The 19,125-nt window shown below is 32.8% G+C and overlaps 1 protein-coding gene across 2 annotated transcripts in view; it reads right to left on the bottom strand.

Moving 5' to 3' along the window:
* LOC108752232 (cAMP-responsive element-binding protein-like 2) overlaps positions 1-19,125 on the bottom strand; it is a 37,791-nt gene that overhangs the window by 12,130 nt on the left and 6,536 nt on the right. Inside the window, exons 1-2 of one of the 2 annotated variants that reach the window (XM_018492921.1) lie at positions 12,737-12,819; positions 1,791-1,884 (exon numbers count right to left, since the gene is read on the bottom strand). In XM_018492921.1, coding sequence (XP_018348423.1) covers positions 1,791-1,884; positions 12,737-12,796 — 154 coding nt within the window. In that variant the 5' untranslated portion in view covers positions 12,797-12,819. Of the gene's footprint in view, positions 1-1,790; positions 1,885-12,736; positions 12,820-19,125 lie in introns of those variants that run through there. The other variant, XM_018492919.1, reaches the window with a different exon arrangement.

Here is a 19,125-nt window from a genome sequence, read left to right as displayed (position 1 = left end):
TGTGTGTGTGTGTGTGTGTGTGTGCGCGCGCGCGCGCGTGCGCGTGTGCGCGTGTGCGTGTGTGTGTAATATGTAATTATAATTACAGTACCAAAAAGTTTTTTCTCAGTGCATCGGAGAAATAGATAAAGTCGGCCCAGTCGGCCAATATCCGCGTTTATTATTCCTTTGATCATCATCCTTACTATTAACATGTACAGAGCAGAAAAAGTTTGGCCATAAAGTTTATGTTTATCAAATAATTAATAACACGTATATTTAAACGAAAAACAGAATTAAAAATATCAAAAATACTTAATAATTAATACACTAAAAAAAATTCATTTGACTAAATCTTAATTCATCTTTATTTCTTTCGGTGAAAAATGTATACATTTAAGTCAAATATATTATATTTGACTTAAATACATATATTCTCGAACAAAAGAAATAAAAACAAGTAAATTAATTTAGTCAAATGGACAATTTTTTTCTCGCTGCTTCCAAAATGATCACCTTCAGTTTTGATGCAAACTTTAAGACGCTTCGGGGACACATGTCAACAATTGCCTGCGTTTTTTCACCATTAAATTTTCCCAGACTCTTTTTAGTGTTTAATAAGATGTAACTAATGCTTCAGAATTTTGTTTAATATGTTACTATCTAGGTAGCAAGCTGATGTCTTTAATGTCATTTTAACGTGAAAATGATGTCAAACAACGTCACCTTGCTACTTGAGTAATAATTTGTAAGAAATACACAAAATTTTATCACATAAACCTTTGTCACTCTTTATATAATAACAAATGTATATTATACATAATGTTTACATAAATAGGAATTATTATATTCTGTAAAATAAAAAAAAACGGAAAAAAGATAAACGTTTGACGGCAATAATAGCTTTAACGTCATTTTAATGGAAAAATGACGACAAATAATATCAGCTCGTAATTTGAATAATGATTTGACAAACGTACAAAACTTTGTGATCAAACTTTTCGTCATCCTATATTTTTGCCACTCAGAATTACGAAAGATATTTTTTCAAATAAACAATTCTATAGAAAATTTGTATAATATAATGTATTCTTATAAAACAATAATTTCCAATTACCACCAATTCATACATATAGATTATTCTATGTCTACGAATCGATCAGCATACATCGAAAAGTTCACTTATTACATTGTAATTAGTATAAATTATTAGATTATAATTAGTATAATGTATTATTCTCTGTATAACCAATTAAAGCATCGACAACAATGATGGACAAAATCTAATCAAATCGATAATTGATTGCGATTGTATTTTAAGTAATCAATGGCCTATAATTTATAATAAAATACTAATCAATATTCGATTATTATCAAACAATAAATCATAAAAATAATATATCAATCACATTCACAGTTAAATTATCTCAGTCACTCAAATAATTATATTTTTATTACAATTTTAATTAAATAAATTAACATATGTTACACTACTGAAATAAATCTAATAACTTCGTTCATTTTATAATTATTAGATAATAATTAATGAGCAATGACAAACCATTAATTCATACTTATGCATTATTTAATAAATTTTAATCATAATTGCTTAATTACTGATTCCAAATTATTTCATTAATCTAATTGAAGCAACAATTGTGTTGTCGCACAATTTCATCGTGAAACAATTTCAATTCGAGTCGCAATCAAGATAAAATCATAACATAAGCATTAGAACGACGGCTAGATCGCGAAATGTTAAAGCAGGTGTCTAGGAGATGTCAACAAGTATCCTTCATGTAGCTACTTACCGAGCTTAGCTTTCATGTCCGCCCTGTCCGCCGCCTTCCTGCCAGGCTTGCGTCCCCTCTTGCCCCCCTCTTTCCGATCACCGCGAGATCCCTCCTGCAAATAAAAAAATGAAATAATTAATTGCAGAAAAATTCATCATACACTGTAAATATTAATTCTCCATCGGCAATCATATTTTTACTTCCTCCCTCAATCTGAGTCTTTTTTGACACAAAAGTCAAATGTCACTCTCAAATTTTACTCTTATTTTTATTCATATTTTTCAATTTGTATTAAATAAAAATAATTAAACATTTCAATTAAAAATTTAGTAATGCAATTTTTTTTAAAACCTAGAACAGTATGCAATTTTTTTGCTCAGCCCAAAATTTTTACTATTCTAGATTTTCAAAAAAAAATTCAAGGTTACCTTTTAACATGTTTATTACATTACCAAATAGTTTTTGATATGAATGTTAAACTTTTTATTTAAAGACTGAAGCTTTCTAACAAAGTAACTTGTGAAACATCTTGTTTTCTAAAGGCTTTCAAAGTCGCTGAATTCGATTTACCTCCAAATTTTAAAATTCAAATTTCAAAAAATGATCTGATTATCGCGAAACTCGGTTTTAGGATAGTCTTGGTATCTAAGTTTGAATGTAGTCTGAAAATATCGAATTTCAAGAAGGTAACCTCCATGAAATAGAAGTCACAAAACTTACAATCAAAGTTTGAAAGTTAGTTTGAAAATCAGTATTAACTGTTTGCCATAGCTTTGATGAGCTTCAAATAAAGCAAAACTAGGAACTTGATGCTACTTTGCAATTAACTCTAAAACCGAGTTGTATAATAGTCAAATTATTGTTCTGTCCATTTTGAATTTTATAGTTTTGACTTAAATTCGAGCAAATTACCAAATTATCCCAAGTTTCATAAAAATCGAGCGAACAATTTATAAAATAAAAAAAAGTGACCCCAAATGGGATCGTCGGTTCGCAAAGGATTAATAAAAATTTAAATTTAAGCAAAAATGAGAGTGAAATTTCGCTTGTACCAAAAAAGACCCAGATTTTGCAGGAAAAAAGTTAATTACGAGCTGCTAATCGACATCGACATATGCTTTCCTCTCTGGCACAACCAAGATATCGTGCATCAAAATAGAGAGATCAGCCATTCGTTAAAACCAATCCATTTCACACCCGCGGCTTTACCCGCCGATCGGCTTTTACCGACTGCATGGAGAGACTAGTGAATAATTCTACCGAGTTGTTCATGATTAATGATCGCATCGTGGATGTATTTGCGCGGGGGTAACGCGACGGTGACAAATCTTGCGCGAAAAGCCGAGACGGCATTAAAAATTGACGCGTTGCAAAACGGGCGGTTGGATTATTACGCAGCCTACCGAAACGAAAACGCGCGCCATGAATAATTCGCTGCGGGGTAATTTACGATTCAATCGGACCGCGGTCTCGCGTACGAGCGCACACGCGACCGCTATAATACCGCTTGATCCGCGCCAGAGTTTCGCTCCGATTAATATCTTGGGCGAAATACGTCGTTTTCAATAGAAACAAAAGCTCATTGTGTCGCTTGGAAGAAAGACCATGCCCCAAGTCTACATCGATGAAAAGTTCGAGGATAAAATCATCTCCATGAAAATCTTCACCCCTCCCCTCCCCCACCCCTCCTCCCCCGATCGTAAACGTGAAATGAGCAATCGCTGTCTCGCCGATTCTATGATATCCCTTTCCTCGCGGTCACAAAAGTGTAATGAGCGTTATTCAATACCGGCGAACGCCAACGTAGACCAAACGATATCCAACAAACGTCAGCTTCACTGGCGATACAGTTACACAGCTTTGAACTTTATGATCGTCGTAATCTAGTCTATCAGATGAAATCGAGCGGAGGATGATAAGTCGCATTAACTCCCTGCATTTATTTTCTTCTCTGCATAATAGAGAGAATTTTTACTTTGATTTTATTTTCAGCAAGATTTAGACACGAGAAAAAGTCAAGATATTCTAAGATCGTTATTTTAATGTGCAGAAAGAACGATTTCGCTGAAGTATCTAAAAATTTAGTACAGATTAAATACAGATCTCTGAAAATAGTTTTATTGGACTATCGAAATAATTATAGAGAACACTCAAGCTGATAGCTAAAATATTAAAATTTTTTGCAGCATTGTTCATCATGTTTGAGTTTCTTATATAATTATTTTAATAGTTTCAACAAAATTATTTTCTATATCTATACGGGACAAAATTTAATTTTAAATCTTAATACACACACACACACACACACACACACACACACACACACAACACAGATTTTTTTTTAATAGTACTAAGAGTAAACATTTACTTACAGCAAACATTAATCCAATAAAAAATGGTAGTAAAAAAGCCAAATTAATAGTTGTTGTATCAAATAAATATGCTTACATTTAGTAAATATTTCTTTAGAACTATATTTAAACAAATATTAATTAAAATTTAATATTTTTTTAGTGTAAGTAAATGTTTAAATACTTCAGCAAAATTGTTTTTTTCCGTAATTGTCTACAGTTTTCTGTCCTGGATAATAAAATTCTAATTGTTTCATTTTCAGCACGATTTAGACCAAAAAAAGTCGAGATATTTTGAAGAAATTATTTTATTATTGCCTGCATATTTTCAATATTTTATTTATACATTAATTATAATATACTGAGCGTTTCGAAATTAACGTGATACACAGCAGACATAGTTATTCTTTCTAAAATTTGAAATTAATATTTATTACTAAACTTATTCTTGATATATTTATACATATTTTTTTGAAATTGGGAATAAAGTAATACATCCTTAATTGCAAAGCGTGTTACTTATGCCCGGTTTTTCATTTTTTTATTAACTTATGGTTTTATTAACTTATCCTGATGTGATAATGTAAAAATTTTTCTAGCTATAGTTAATCACCAAACTAAGTTGTGTAATTTAAAGTGAATTTAAAGTTATTACTACGAAATTATCAGTTTAGTGATTAATCATAGGAAGAAAAATATTTTTACATCAAGTTAATCAAAGATGAGGTTAATTCTAAATCACAAGTTAACCAGAAAAAATCGCGTCTCGTACTCAGAAAAAATTCTGGTTGAAATTCTGGTTATCTCAATTAGAATTATAATTCAACCAGAAAATTTTGATTCGTCCATTTTCAAACAGAATTCTAATGCAATCAGATCATCTTTTTCCAGTGTAGAATTATTTGCAAGCCGCGTTCTTCGATGACATATGGATTCTCCACAATCTCGCGCGTTCTTGACGCTTCATACGTGCTATTATGATACAAGCCACATTGCGCGCGCATTCCTATATACTCCATGGTTTCCTTGTCCCGAGAATATTATTTATGCAAAGTAAACATTTCTCGTGTATACAAACTGCCTCGAGTCAAATGAACGAGCTGCGCGCATACATTTTCGCGAATTGCATTTTCGCACGAGGTTCTCATTTCGTCCCGTAACGAAAAACGGGCGGTCACACGTGAAAACGATTTCAACACGGTGTAATTACCTGGAGGAGCAATTTCGCAGACTTGGGAGCACAGTGGACAAGCGGACGCGACACACGCCAGATAGAAATGCGCCCACCATCTTGCCGGCGAACCGTTAAAATTTACACGCCTCTCAGGCATAGTTGTTGCATACGGCGTTGCATACCGTTAGATATGCATACGCCCTCAAAGATGACAAATTTCCGCCCCCTTTTAAAACCGCTACAACCTGCCCGCACCTCTCAATCCTATCTGGTATTAAAAATCTCCCAGACTCTGTTCTTTCTTTGAGAGTGGTTAGGTCCTTTTCTGATTTACAACCTCTTTTGTTTCCCCACATCATTGTGTGCAATAATTGGAATTGATTTCCGTATGTAAAAAAAGTGCAAAAACGTCATAATTTTGAAATCTCGTACCAACAATTACGTAACTTGAAAATCGAGAACATAGTACGCAAATAGAGGATATTCACGGCCGTTTTTTACGAATTGTAGTGTATTGTAGTTACACTGACGAGACAAACGATATGGATGTAAACATCTCGTTAACAAATATAATATCTTTTATGGTATCCCAGGAATATTGAGTTATCTGTCAACTATTTTTTTCAAAACAATCAGCTTTTTCCCAATGGAAAAAAAACAGTACGCCGATTAAATAATAAAACTACCAGACATTCTTTCAGAATTTTAAGCTGAAAAATTTTGATAATTTGACTTTTTAAAATATAAATGGATTATTTTTCGGTTAGTTTTATAAATAAACTTTATTTTTTAAATTATATAATAATAAATTTAATAATCGTAAATAAGTGATAAAAATAATTAAAATATCAACTTATAAAAACTTTTAATTAAATATATAAAATATAGCAATTCGTTCCGAAATACTTCATATGCAATGTTATGTCAATTCAAACTATTTTGCTTCTTTACAACATCTCAACACAGAAAGAACGATTTTGTTAAAATGTTTAATAATTTAGCTAAATATAAATTTAAAAATAATTTAATTGGACCAGCAAAATAATTACGTAGGAAACTCAAATATAAAGAGTAATTCTGCAAAAAATTTTTTAACATTCTAGCAACATTTAACATTTAGCTTAGGTCGTACATAATTATTTTAATAGTCCAATAAAATAATTTTCGGACATGTATTTAGCTGAATTTTTAAGTATTTCAGCATACACATTACAAAATCGTTTCTTTCTATAAAAAAAAAGATCATTTTTAAAAGAGAGCATGCAAGAACAATGTGCGTTAATTGCAAATTATGGTTAAGCAGAAATAAAAGATGCTTTGGAATTAATCTATTAAGAGCATTTTCTTTAAAGAATCGCAAATAAAGGAAGTCATAAAACATTCGACGAAAAACTATCCATTGCATTGAGAAGGGATTGAATAAATATTTTACTTTTGTTATTAAGAATTGATGCTCAGAGGAAAGATACTTAATAACATTAAAATAGCGCTCGAAATTTCTTTTATCATTGTTCATAATATCTTTACATTAATTATAATATATAAAAATAGCAGTTCAATGTAAATGATTATAATCTTGAAGTTCCGACATCATTACGAAACATCACGCGATTCACATGTTATTGAGAGTATTTAGCGAGAGTAAAACATTTAGGTTTTTACTCAATGTAAGCAGATGAGTCTTTGCCAAATGTTTCATACACCTTCATTCACAATTCTTTGAAAAGAAATATACAGACTAACTACAAGACATCTTTTATTTCTGCCTAGCCGCGATTTGCAATTAACTTCCTCAACTACAGATTATACAATCATTAAACAATTTTCGCTTTGGGTTCAAACAACCCATTACTATAATCGAGGATTAACATAACATTAATCTCTCTCATGCTTCCTCTTTTAAAAATGCTTTAATGTGAGCGAAAGTAAATTTAGAATTAATATAAACCGACAAATGTCTTGCCGATCACAACGTGAAACCTCTGCCATAGAACATGGATCCGTAGCTGTAAACCATTCCCAAACCTGCTAGACATTTACTCACACTGACATTTCCTTCTACCTGCTTGTCTCTGCCGTGTTGCGCACTCGCACATTCCAGCCACAAATGTACTTGTGAGCGCACAGATTCTAATTCCAATTCCTTCTTCAATCCATTGACGACGGCTTGATTGACGTATATCCGATCAACGAACAATCCGTCTGTTTCCATAACTCGGCAATCGCCATTTACAATTCTCATCGCGGAGAGTATGTGCGAGCGTGTGCATAATGCGACAGTAAACAGAGTGTCAAATGAAGTATTGGGTCGGAAAATTTCCATAACGTATATTATCGACGCGCCTTTAATTACACGTGTCTCTTTGTATCCCAATCGTATATAATTATATAGAATGTCTTTCCGCATTATGAAGGGTTTAAAAACGAGAAACAAATGGAATATTGAATAGAAATTAATATTAAAGCCTCTGAGTTTTATTATATTAAAGCCTCAATTCACATCCTCATCAAAACGAAGTATATCATGCCCTGTTTTAAATAGCAAATGATATTCTGGATTGTTTCATTGGAAATAAGCCGTTTTTTGATAAAATTATCGAAATTAGACACTATTATTAATTATTATGTGTATATCTGTATGTTTTTCAGTTAACTTCTTTTAAGTTATAGCAGGGCCAAATCAGCAAAATCAAATCAAAGTGTTGAAATATTTATATTTATTTTGTATTAAATTGTACAATTCTTTTTTTTTTATTTTAAAGTGTCTTAATATTGAGTCTTACAGTACAAAATTGGATCATTCATGTCCTGCAGATTTCTTTTTTCAAAAAAAATCTAAGAATATCAAGTAATCAGTTATAACATTTATATCAATTTTTTTTAAAATACGTATAACCTTCTTAATATTTTTTAAAGATATTAAAGTATGTGTAAAAATCAATTAATAAATTTTTTGTATATTTGTTAATAAAATTCAACTCGGAACACGGATGGCCCATGCATACTGAAGATTAAGCTAGTTCCACGATTTCTTTTTCGAAATGGCACATATGTACAATTATTTTTAATAATACAATTTAGTACAAAATAAATACTAAATATTTCAACAAATCCGATTTGATTTTACTGATTTGACCCTATTAACTTAATACAGATCTTCAATTGAACATACAGTCTATGTGAAATCTACGTCAATTGTAGAACGTCACGTTTTATTGATACATAAACTGTCATAAGATATGAATATGCAATAAATCTCGCAATACTTTTTTCCATTCATGAACGAGCGAATTCATCATGTTCTAGTATGCAAATATTATTTTCATGGAGCTTGCGATTTTAACGATCGTCAGAACTATCGAAAGTGAAACGTAAAGTTCCATCGTTGCGCGAATGTAAAATTTTAAGGTATTTTCCTCTAACATTTTTCGTCATTACCAGCAAAAACATGCGAAGCAATATTTCTCGTTTAAAAAGTAATTTCAGTTATCTAAACTCGATTACTAGATGCCGTTACAGAAAATTGGACACGGTCCTACCACCGGAGTGCGAGTTTCCGTAAAGGCAATACCTGTTTTAATTTTTATAATTTGCATTTACATGGAAAAAAAATCTGTTAGCGCTTTATCGACGTAACTTTTTTGCGGTCTAATAATATTAAAAAACTAGAATTTCCTGAACTTCTACTTGCATACCAAATTTCTCTCATCATGGAGGTATTATGCCAAAATGTGTATAATATCTACCAATACTCTCTTAATAGATAGTCTCGAGATTATATAATAAAATCTTTTTAAGGAAATACTCTCGTTATAATAGCAAGAGATAGAGACAATAGCCTACTTTATAATTTTATACCGTAAGCTCTTCTGCATACAACGCTTTCACGCCACTTCTAGACGTAGTATATGCTTTTTTTCTGCGGAAGCTAACCCGTCTAGAAAAAACGTATTTGCCCTAAAAGCAGCGATGTAAAATGTCATTATCTTTTATGGATACATTTTCTGCACTCGTATCGGTCACGTGCTCCACGTATATAAAAATAGATTTTTTTTATTACTTAAAAGGACTAAGAGGAATTACTAAAAGCAAGCACCGTAAAAAAAACGACAGCGTCCGACGGTTGGACTTAAGGCTCCCTACCGTTTTAACATTAATCAAGCCGAGATACGCTTCAATGGGAAACCCTTAACGTCGTCTCGCCACGGCGGACCGGATGCTCGATACTACGCTACTGCACCGGGAACCGGATGCCCGCAAAGCATATTGCACACAATGTGTAGCGGAGATGCAACGACACGGTTCGCACCGCTGCTGCCATCATCACCTTTACGCCTTCAGGCCTTCGAATGCGCTGACGTCCGTTAACGATAATTTGAAATATCAACGCCGATGTGCTCTCAGAGATATTAAATTTCTGCTATAGATCTACGTGGCGTTCCAATGTGTTTATCGTATGCATTCCTTGATGACAAATTCTTTGAAATACATTTTAGTGCAAACAAAGTTATCGAGACATTTATCGAGACACAGAAAGAACGGTTTGATTGAAGTATTAAAAAATGTACACTTAAATATCAAAGAAACAATGGTAAGCTCAATTCCCTGACAAATAACATTTTCTTATTTATAACTTCCATATGTGTTAAAATGCAAATCAATTCACTTCTGCAATTAGTTTCAAAGTAAACAACCATATTAATGTTATGTACTTAATAAATAAAAAACTAAATTTGAATTAAATTCAATACATTTTCTTCAATTGAATTGTTTAATCCATTGTTTCAGTTAAATTAAAAATATATTGGAAGAAGCGCAGTGGCGACGAAGAGGTATAGAAGTTAAAAATAATTTAAATTGAGTATAATTTAATGCTATATGAGTTTAATAGTTAGCTAACAGATTTGAAAATTTATACAGATTTGAAAATTTTTTTTAATTTATTATTTTTAAAATAATTATGTAGGACGCGCTCAAATTGATTGCTAGAATATCAAAATATTTGGTAGCTTTTTACATCTTTGCTCATCATGCCTGAAGTTTCTATATAATTATTATAATAGTTCAAACAAAATGTTTTCAGACTTGTATCTAGTTAAATTTTTAGATACCTGAGCACAATCGTTTTTTTTTTGCATAGAGTTTTTATATAATAACCATTTATAAGCTTCTCCATTAATCAAATTTCAGAGGAGACGACAGATGATAAAATCATACTCTCTTAATTTACTTCTGTTTATGAATTTCGTTTTATAACAGAATTTTAAATTGGAGCTCCATCATAAAGATACATAATGTTAAATGTTGTACAATTAAAAAATAATGAGATAAAACTGAATGTTATGCAGGAAAAGCTAATTCGCACCAAACTACTGCAAATAAATAAAAAGCTTTTTTATGTGCGTTCATAATACCGCGATCTCGAAATTCGAATTGTATTCATTTCGCAAAGCGAAATTTCAATCAAAGCAATCTCTGACGGGTCTATATAAAAATATAGAGGCACATTACATGTGCAGGAATCTGTTTTACCGTTATAAATTAAAACAAGGCAAATATTCTTGTTGTAAACTAATTTGTTGGAAGACCCAAATCTATTTAACTTTATTAAAATTTTCGCACAGTCTTGTAAGTAAATGCAGAACACCTAAAAAATTCACTTTGCCTGAAATCCGCTCAAGAATTACTGTGAAATATAAATAAGTCTTGGGTAGCTTCTGCAAAGGAGCATCACCATCTTCATCATTCAGATCTTTGAATATGTTATTCCTTCACGAATCTACCGCACATTTCTCTGTGTGTGTGTGTCTCTCTCTCTCTCTCTCTCTCTCTCTCTCTCTCTCTCTCTCTCTCTCTCTCTCTCTCTCTCGTGAGTTATTCTATTAGAAAATTAAGTTCATTGCGAAAACCGAGAAGATTGAACCTTGGGTTTTTCTTAATCCAACCTGAATAGTTGCCGTAAAATTAGAAGAAGAAACGTTCCTCGTCGATCAATGGGATAATTAATAACGAAAAGTGCGGATAGATTATATTACGCTACAAAATCGAGTTAACGACGCGAGCTCTCCTTTACGGTTACCAGTCATTTAAAACCCTGAGCAAAAGCCATTCATTAGATCGCATTCCTACCTCGCGTTCTACTGAACGCGAGTTTCAGGTGATCGCTTTTCGAGAGAAAACTCTTTAATTACAACCGCACACCATCGCCGTTCTACCGCCACTGTTCTTTTACGCCAGCTTTTTCGTGTTGCACGGTACTCTCGAATTTCGAAGAGGAATAACGCGTGCTCGCAATTAATTTCCGTTATTAGCCAAATTATTCTCGCGGTCTCTCTCAACGTGACCCTTTAAAATGCGATTCTTCGCACCGTTTCCCTCCTCTTATTCTCCTCTTAGTCACGCCGTTTCTTCGCATGTTCGTGATTCGAATCACCCACATTGGACTCACTCATCTTCTCCGCTCTGCTTCCAGGATTATCTGTTTTTCACACTCGAGTGCCCTCTCGAATTTCAGCATCGTTTGACACGGTTTTATTAGCATGGTTAATTTTAATTGCCTTAGTAACCGGGTTTGTTGGCCGCACGTCGTTCGTTGGCCGCACAATTTCCTTTCATTCTCTTTTTCTCTTTTTATTTTCACTCCTCCGGCAAAACAACCCCAAGAATATTACGATGAAATCGGACGTCCGCGGAAGATGCTCGCGCCAAGAGGTACTTCTAGTTGGCTTTGCTATTTTTTTTCCCTACCGAAGGCGGCGCTCGGCGGAAAATGGACGTTAGACAAATTGGACTAAAGTGGACCGAAATGGAACAAAGTAGACATAAGTGAGGGATAGGAACGTTTTACCATGGTGGTCACGAGGTAAAAGCCGGCTGCCTTCCACGCTCAACTCTTTCGTCTTGAATTCTCATTTTGCGGAATGATTTACGAAGGGAAATTTTGCGCGTGTCTAAACTTTTATAATCATCCGACGGCGATTAACGCTAATTTATTGTCACTGCAAGGTCCTTTGATGCCGAAAACTTAAAACGTTCGCGACCGCGGCATTATGCTTCGTGCAAAAAAACGCAAGCTTCAGCAAAGCTGACTCTAATTAAAAAAAAAAAGCCGTCGACGATCATCCTCCGATGAAAATTCACGCAGATTATAAAATTCCGGACGCTAAAGATTTTAGCCCGGGCGTAAATTTGTCATAAAGTTTTCGTCGTGCGCGTAAACGCTGAATTTACGGTGTACAATAATTTACGAAGTTTTCATCAAGATTTCACAATACGCCGCGCAATGAAATGCATGCACAGTCTCTCTCTCTCTCTCTCTCTCTCTCTCTCTCTCTCTTGCGCGCGCGCGTCACTCACGATAATAAAGCACAGGCCGGGCAGGCGGTGAATGCACGGAGCAAGAGTTACCGGATTCACCGTGTCCACGACCTTATTATTATCTCCATTCGATGGTTGCACAATCCTCCGGTTCGCTCACACCAACGAGTAGTAGCGTACATTTTCCCCGAGTGCGCAACAGCGCTTATCTGCTTCGAACAGAGGATTATTTTCGTCGGTCTCCGCATTTGAAGGCCGTATTTAGCTCATCGCGTTACGTTTTGTTCGTACATAAGACTTTTAACGATCCGCATCAACGAGAGAGAGAAAGAGACAGAGAGAGAGCTTGTATGAAAGTTACAACGAGGCCAGCGCCAATTTTCCATAGAGCGGAAAAGCGGATTTCGACCTCAGGGGAATCGAACTTTGGTGACATTTTATAAACACTTGGTAATACTTTTCTCAGAGTAAAATGTTTGCAATTTTTTAACTCTGAACCAGATGATCGCGTGAATAACGACAGTTATAAACCAAGTTTTCAAGCTTATACATATATACGATTAACCCACTTCATAAAGATATTATTTGATTTCGTGATATTATTGCGGTAGTTTTGCGGGCGATATTTTTGTGGGCGCTGTCTTTTTTTTCCTCTTCTTCTTGCCATTTCGAATTGCGACGACAAAGCTGCGGAGAGCTGGTCTCGGGGAGTGTACAGTCGCGGGCTTAAAGCTTTCTTGAGCTTTTCCAGGTCATTGTTCGTCCTGACTAGCGTAACCGGAAGAGAGTAGGAGGCACGGAAAGAGGCGGAGAAAGCTCCCTCGTAATTTTCCAGCCGCGCTGCTGTTCCAGCGACGTTATGTACAACAATGGACGGGGATGTTTCGCGAGCACAATGGGCTAGTGCGAGTGAAATCATTGCGTGAGCACCAAAATCACGTAAATTTCGTCGCTCTCCCCCGCTACGCGTATTTCGCGCGTACTCTTGCGCGTATCACAGCGAAAATATGTTCGTATCTCCGATATAAAATTAGAATGAAAAGCACTATCTCCATTGTATTTTCCGTAATATCCTGTAGTTGTAGCAAAAAGTCTACCGCGAACATAGAATTTTAAAAAATCACTAAAGTATCATTCGTAAAAATTTGTAAAATACACAAAATACACTGTTAAAAATATCATGAAATTTAATATACTTTTATTATAAGTTACATAAGTTGAATTTAACTTCATAATATTATATTAAATATAATTATATTACATTAAATTTAATGTAGGTATTTGTAACTGGAAAATATTTTTGTGTATATATCCATGAAATTTAACGTACTTTTCATAAAATTTTGTTAAATTTAATGTACTTTCCATAAAATTTTCCATGGATTTGTATGAAATTTAATGCACACACACATCCATTACATTTAATACCGTAACTTAGTTTTCAGTTAAACCATTCATTATTTTTTAGATACCTCGTAATCACAAGCTTCTTTTACGCATTACTTAAATTTCTAATAAAATTTCTTTAATGTATAATTCCAAAGTATAAATATGATTTTAAATGTATAAAATATAATTCCTTCGCAATAATTTTGATAATGTAGCAAGTTTTCTACTCCGATTTGATTTCGGAGCTATGTGCTCTACTTCATCTAAAATTTCTTCGAGATGTCGAGATAAAATTACACAACGGCTAGGTACGTAACGTATAACAGTGTACAGCGAGGAAACTATATAGAGCCGAACGTATAACATTTTCCTGCTCGCATACATAGGCTGATAAGGAGACAAAGAGAGCGCGATTGGATTTATGCGATCGCATTCGTCCACGTCGCAGACAATAATTTATGAAAGTCAAATGACATAAAGAGTGCACGCATGTGCGAAAAGGAGGACGTAGATCCTGACGACAAAGAGAAATAATATCGTGGAATATCTCGAGGCGGATATATATTTTCTGCGCGTCGACGTCGATAGAAGATACTATAATCGGCCGAGGCCAATACGCATTATAAACAAAAATAAGAATGATTCAACATACGCCGCGGCGACTCGAAAGACAATGAACCGCATGATGTGCGTGCACTTTGCACACCGCACATGATGATTCGATGATGCATTCGAAATTTCCTATTGAACAGCGAAACAGCATGTAAAAAATAATAAGTATAATATCAGAATGATTACAAATTCCTCATCCTAAAATTCTATAATTTTTTTCCCTGATTTCCAGACAAAATTTTATAATTTTCCTTGACTTCCTTGAATAATATTTTAAAGTATTTTTTATTTTCGTCCGTATTTGAAAATCGTAAAATATTTTGTTGGGAGATCAATTTAACATAGCAATGTAAATTGCTATCAATGTTACTGCGATACTGTTTGCACCTTTAATTATTAAGTAGTTAGTAGTATTCGAAAACTGCGTAGGTGTGATGTACGTATATTGAACTTTTTTAAAGCCAAGAATTTTAATTTTCCAGCCATTTTTGCAAAATTCCCTTCTTTTCCTGACAGTTTGCCATTTTCCTAACAATTCTTTGAATTCTCTGATTTCCAGTTTTGTGATAACTACTACGTAAAAGCCACTAAAAGAAAAGTGTTTGGTATTTGTGATTATAATTGTGTGGTAAAATAATTATGGTTAGCAGCTCCATTTTTTTGTGGTTATTATTGCTATAATGTTAGTAATAATAATTATGTTTATTATTCTGTGTAAAGAATATATACACATAGAATCGAAAATAATTCTATTATAGTTTTTTTATTTTCGGTGCTAATATATGTTTTTACTGTATAAAACTATAAATATAATATAATGTTAGTAATTAATATTAATTATATTAATAATAATTACACTTATAACTTTATATATAAAAGAATATAAACTATAAATATAACTATAAGTATAATTATTACTAACAGCAATTATAACAATAATAACTATAAAAATAAAGTACCTAACTATAATTATTTTTTCGTGTAATTATACTCACGAATACTAAACACTTTTTTTTAGTACAGCTATAAATTTTACTGAAAGAGAAAACAAAAACAGCATATGTCAAGACATGAGATAAATTTAAAGGAAGAAAGTGGAAAATGCCCTATAAATCCTTTAAAGAATTTAATATACTTTGTCTGCAACCTTTTGAAACACGTTTTTTAACGTTCTATGCTTGTGTGCAAGAAGTAACTTCGAAAGTAAGAAATAGATATAAACTCAAAGAGATCACACGACTTTGCCTCGTCACGTCGCGGATTTCCTCCTTCAAAAAGATTCAATTCGAATAAAATATAAATAAGAATTTATTTAATTTCCTAAATCCTTACTTATTTATTTTATTTAAAATGAGATTAGAGATTTGTTGTGTTTTCTGCATTTATTTTATTTAAAGATTACATAAAAAAATTAGCTTAAAACATTAAATGCGTAAAAAGATTCATGATGATAAACATCATTATAAGGTGGTATTTCAATTCGAATATTCTTTCTTATGGTTTTAAAAATAGATGAGACTAAAGCTTTACTCTTTCGCAAACTCCACTAATAAATTCAATACATCGCAAGCCTAATCTCAAACCAAGCATTATATAATACTTATTAAAGTCGGTAACATCGCCACATATTGTGCTAAAGATATTGCGGACGGCGAAAGGTTCTTTTGTACAATGCCGTGTAACATCTGGAGCGCTTCTCGTGATAACCTGGCTCGTCGAGATACTAGCACGGAACGAGTGACGACGTTGAGAACGCGAAGATCCTCTGTTACGTTACTATTGGAGTGATGATGCTGCAGCAGCAACAGCAACACCTTAAAGCTATATCGGTGATGATAATGATAACGAGAACGATAACGTTTGCAATACCGACAAGACAGAAACTACCGTCCGCGAGGACAAGGGATGTTAAAGTTCTGCTCAAATTCAGCAACAGCGAGAGAGAGAGAGAGAGAGAGAGAGAGAGAGAGAGAGAGAGAGAGAGAGAGATGATGCCAGTATTAGATAACTCTATAAATACGATATCTCGAAATATTTCATACGCAAGATGTTCCTCATAGCCTCGAGATGTCCTTATCGTTACAGATTCCATGGGCAATATAAAATCCAGATTTCAAAAATACAACAATATCGAGATAATCTACATTCCACGCAATTGTTAGATTTATGCGTTTCCACCAATATTAACTTTAATCTCGGTTCAACTTATGGTGAATTCGGTAATTCATTCGCATTATACTGGATTAATGGACATTAAAGGCTGCTTTATATAAAGTATCTGAATGCAGTGGCATAACATAATCAATTTTGATGAATAATGAAATAATGCACGTATATTCTGTTAACGCGTAATATCATTGTAGGGTATTTAATTGTTTAAAATATTTATGCTTTCATATTTAACTTTACTAATTTCATATACAGTAGCTTTTAGTATACACTAATCTGGTGCAATGCAAATGATCGAATTAGCTATTATTCATCTTTTTTTAGTTTTAAGAATTAGAAAAAATGAAGAATAAGTTGGACTGACGTTAAAATTAATCTACTTTGGTTGAAACGAACACAATCCGATAATTGCGTAAAATATAAACCGCCTCGATATTGTTGTATTTTTTTAAATCTTGATTTCATATCAACTTCATCTTTTTTTAATTCTTCCATCTATTTTTATCAACGTAGATTAACTTTAATCTTAGTTTAATTTACTCTTTATCTCTTGTTCTGATTCTCAAAAAAAAATAAAGAATAAGATAAATTGAAGTTAATATCTACAATGATAGAAATAGATATTAGAATTAGAAAGAAATGAAAAACAAATCGGACCGAGATTAAAATTAATTTACACTGTTTTAAATGGGCACAAATCTAACAATTGCGTAGAACAAAATATTAGAACCTCAATATTGTCATACTTTTGAAATCTTATTTTTATATCATTTAACTTTCTTTTCATCTATTTCTAATTTTTACACACCAAACAAAAATGACAAACAAGTTAGACCAAGATTAAAATTAACCTACATTGGTTTAAATAGATATAAATTTAACAATTGCGTGAAATACAAACCACCTTGATATTATTGTATTTTTCAAATTTCATATTATTCAACTTATTTTCCTTCTTTTTTTCTAATTTTTAAATTAGAAAAAGGTGAACATTAAGTTGGACCGAAATTAAGGTTAATTTATATGGATAGAAAACAAGCATTAAAGGGTGTTCTAAATTGCAAAAATCATGCATTATTCTACGCTCTGACAATTACAGAATTACGTAAAGTATACAGTTACGTAGCGAAGGGTCATCCGTTTCCCTCCTTTGTATAGACTTTCGTCATTATCACGACTTCGATTACACGTTTTTACTGCGTGCATCGAAGCGTTTCACGTAGCGTGTACTCGCTTGCATCTCCGATTCGAAGAAGTGCACGAAGGACAACAGGCGATCACGTACAATCGTAACTCCTCGCTCGGACACGAGATTGCGAACCTCGTTTCCAAGGACGTGATACGAAGGAAATATCGCGGATTTGTTAAAAGACGCTGTTGCCTCAATGCCTTTGCTTACGAACCTCAATTACTTCTCAACTAACCGAGATGGTACTCAGTAGAGTATAGAATACTCAGAATTTTCGCGTAACGCAATGTAATACGAACCGTTTCGGAACTAGTGCACAGATCTTTCCAGTCATGGATTCTTCATCAAATTTGATATCTTTTCCTTGTAAAAGAAACTGTCATAATTCCTTCCGTCTATAACCACAATTTTTTGACTTTCTATAATAAATATGCAAATAAGAAATTAATATGAAAAATAAACCATAGCAATTACATTAAACGAAGAAATATCTCTCCTAAAAAAAAATATTTTATGATATCTTAGAAATAATGAGCGTTTAATCTTTTTTATATTAATTAGTACTAGTTTTGTACTACACGGTAAGTTTAAAAATATCAATATAAATTCTTAATTGCGAAGATATAATAGTTCGTACGAATGAAATGATAGAGGCAAGAAGACGAGAGATACGAACATGAGTGACAGAACATAAATTAAGTAATGCTGCAATACGCAGCAGTAGATAAGCCTACATTCATTATAATATTAAATTCAGTATTTTATATAAGACATAATATCAGATGCGTACATAGAGGGAAAGAAATAAAAATATTCGGAAATGTGTGACGTTTTCTCCAATATTATAGCTTATAAAAAAATTTAGCTATAAGAGAAATTTAACTGTGATAAAATATATACATACTTTGTGAAATATATCATTAAGCGTAAAAAAATAAAATAAATAATTTATTAGAAATGAAATTTAATTTTCCCATTTAAATAAAGCTTTATGTCAGTGAAATAAACATTATATCACAAATAAATTTTTAAAATATCCTTTTCCTCAATACGCGAGCTGCAAACAAACATTAATGTATTTGAAAAAAAATTACCGATAAGAGGTAACTTAATAACAAAACTATTAACTCTAAAAAAATTACTTGAATATTT

Source organism: Trachymyrmex septentrionalis, unplaced genomic scaffold (genome assembly GCF_001594115.1).
Source record: "Trachymyrmex septentrionalis isolate Tsep2-gDNA-1 unplaced genomic scaffold, Tsep1.0 scaffold6, whole genome shotgun sequence".
NCBI classification, from domain to species: Eukaryota; Metazoa; Arthropoda; class Insecta; order Hymenoptera; family Formicidae; genus Trachymyrmex; species Trachymyrmex septentrionalis.
Note: the sequence above shows the minus strand (reverse complement) of the source record. Positions and strands in the feature narration are given on the sequence as shown.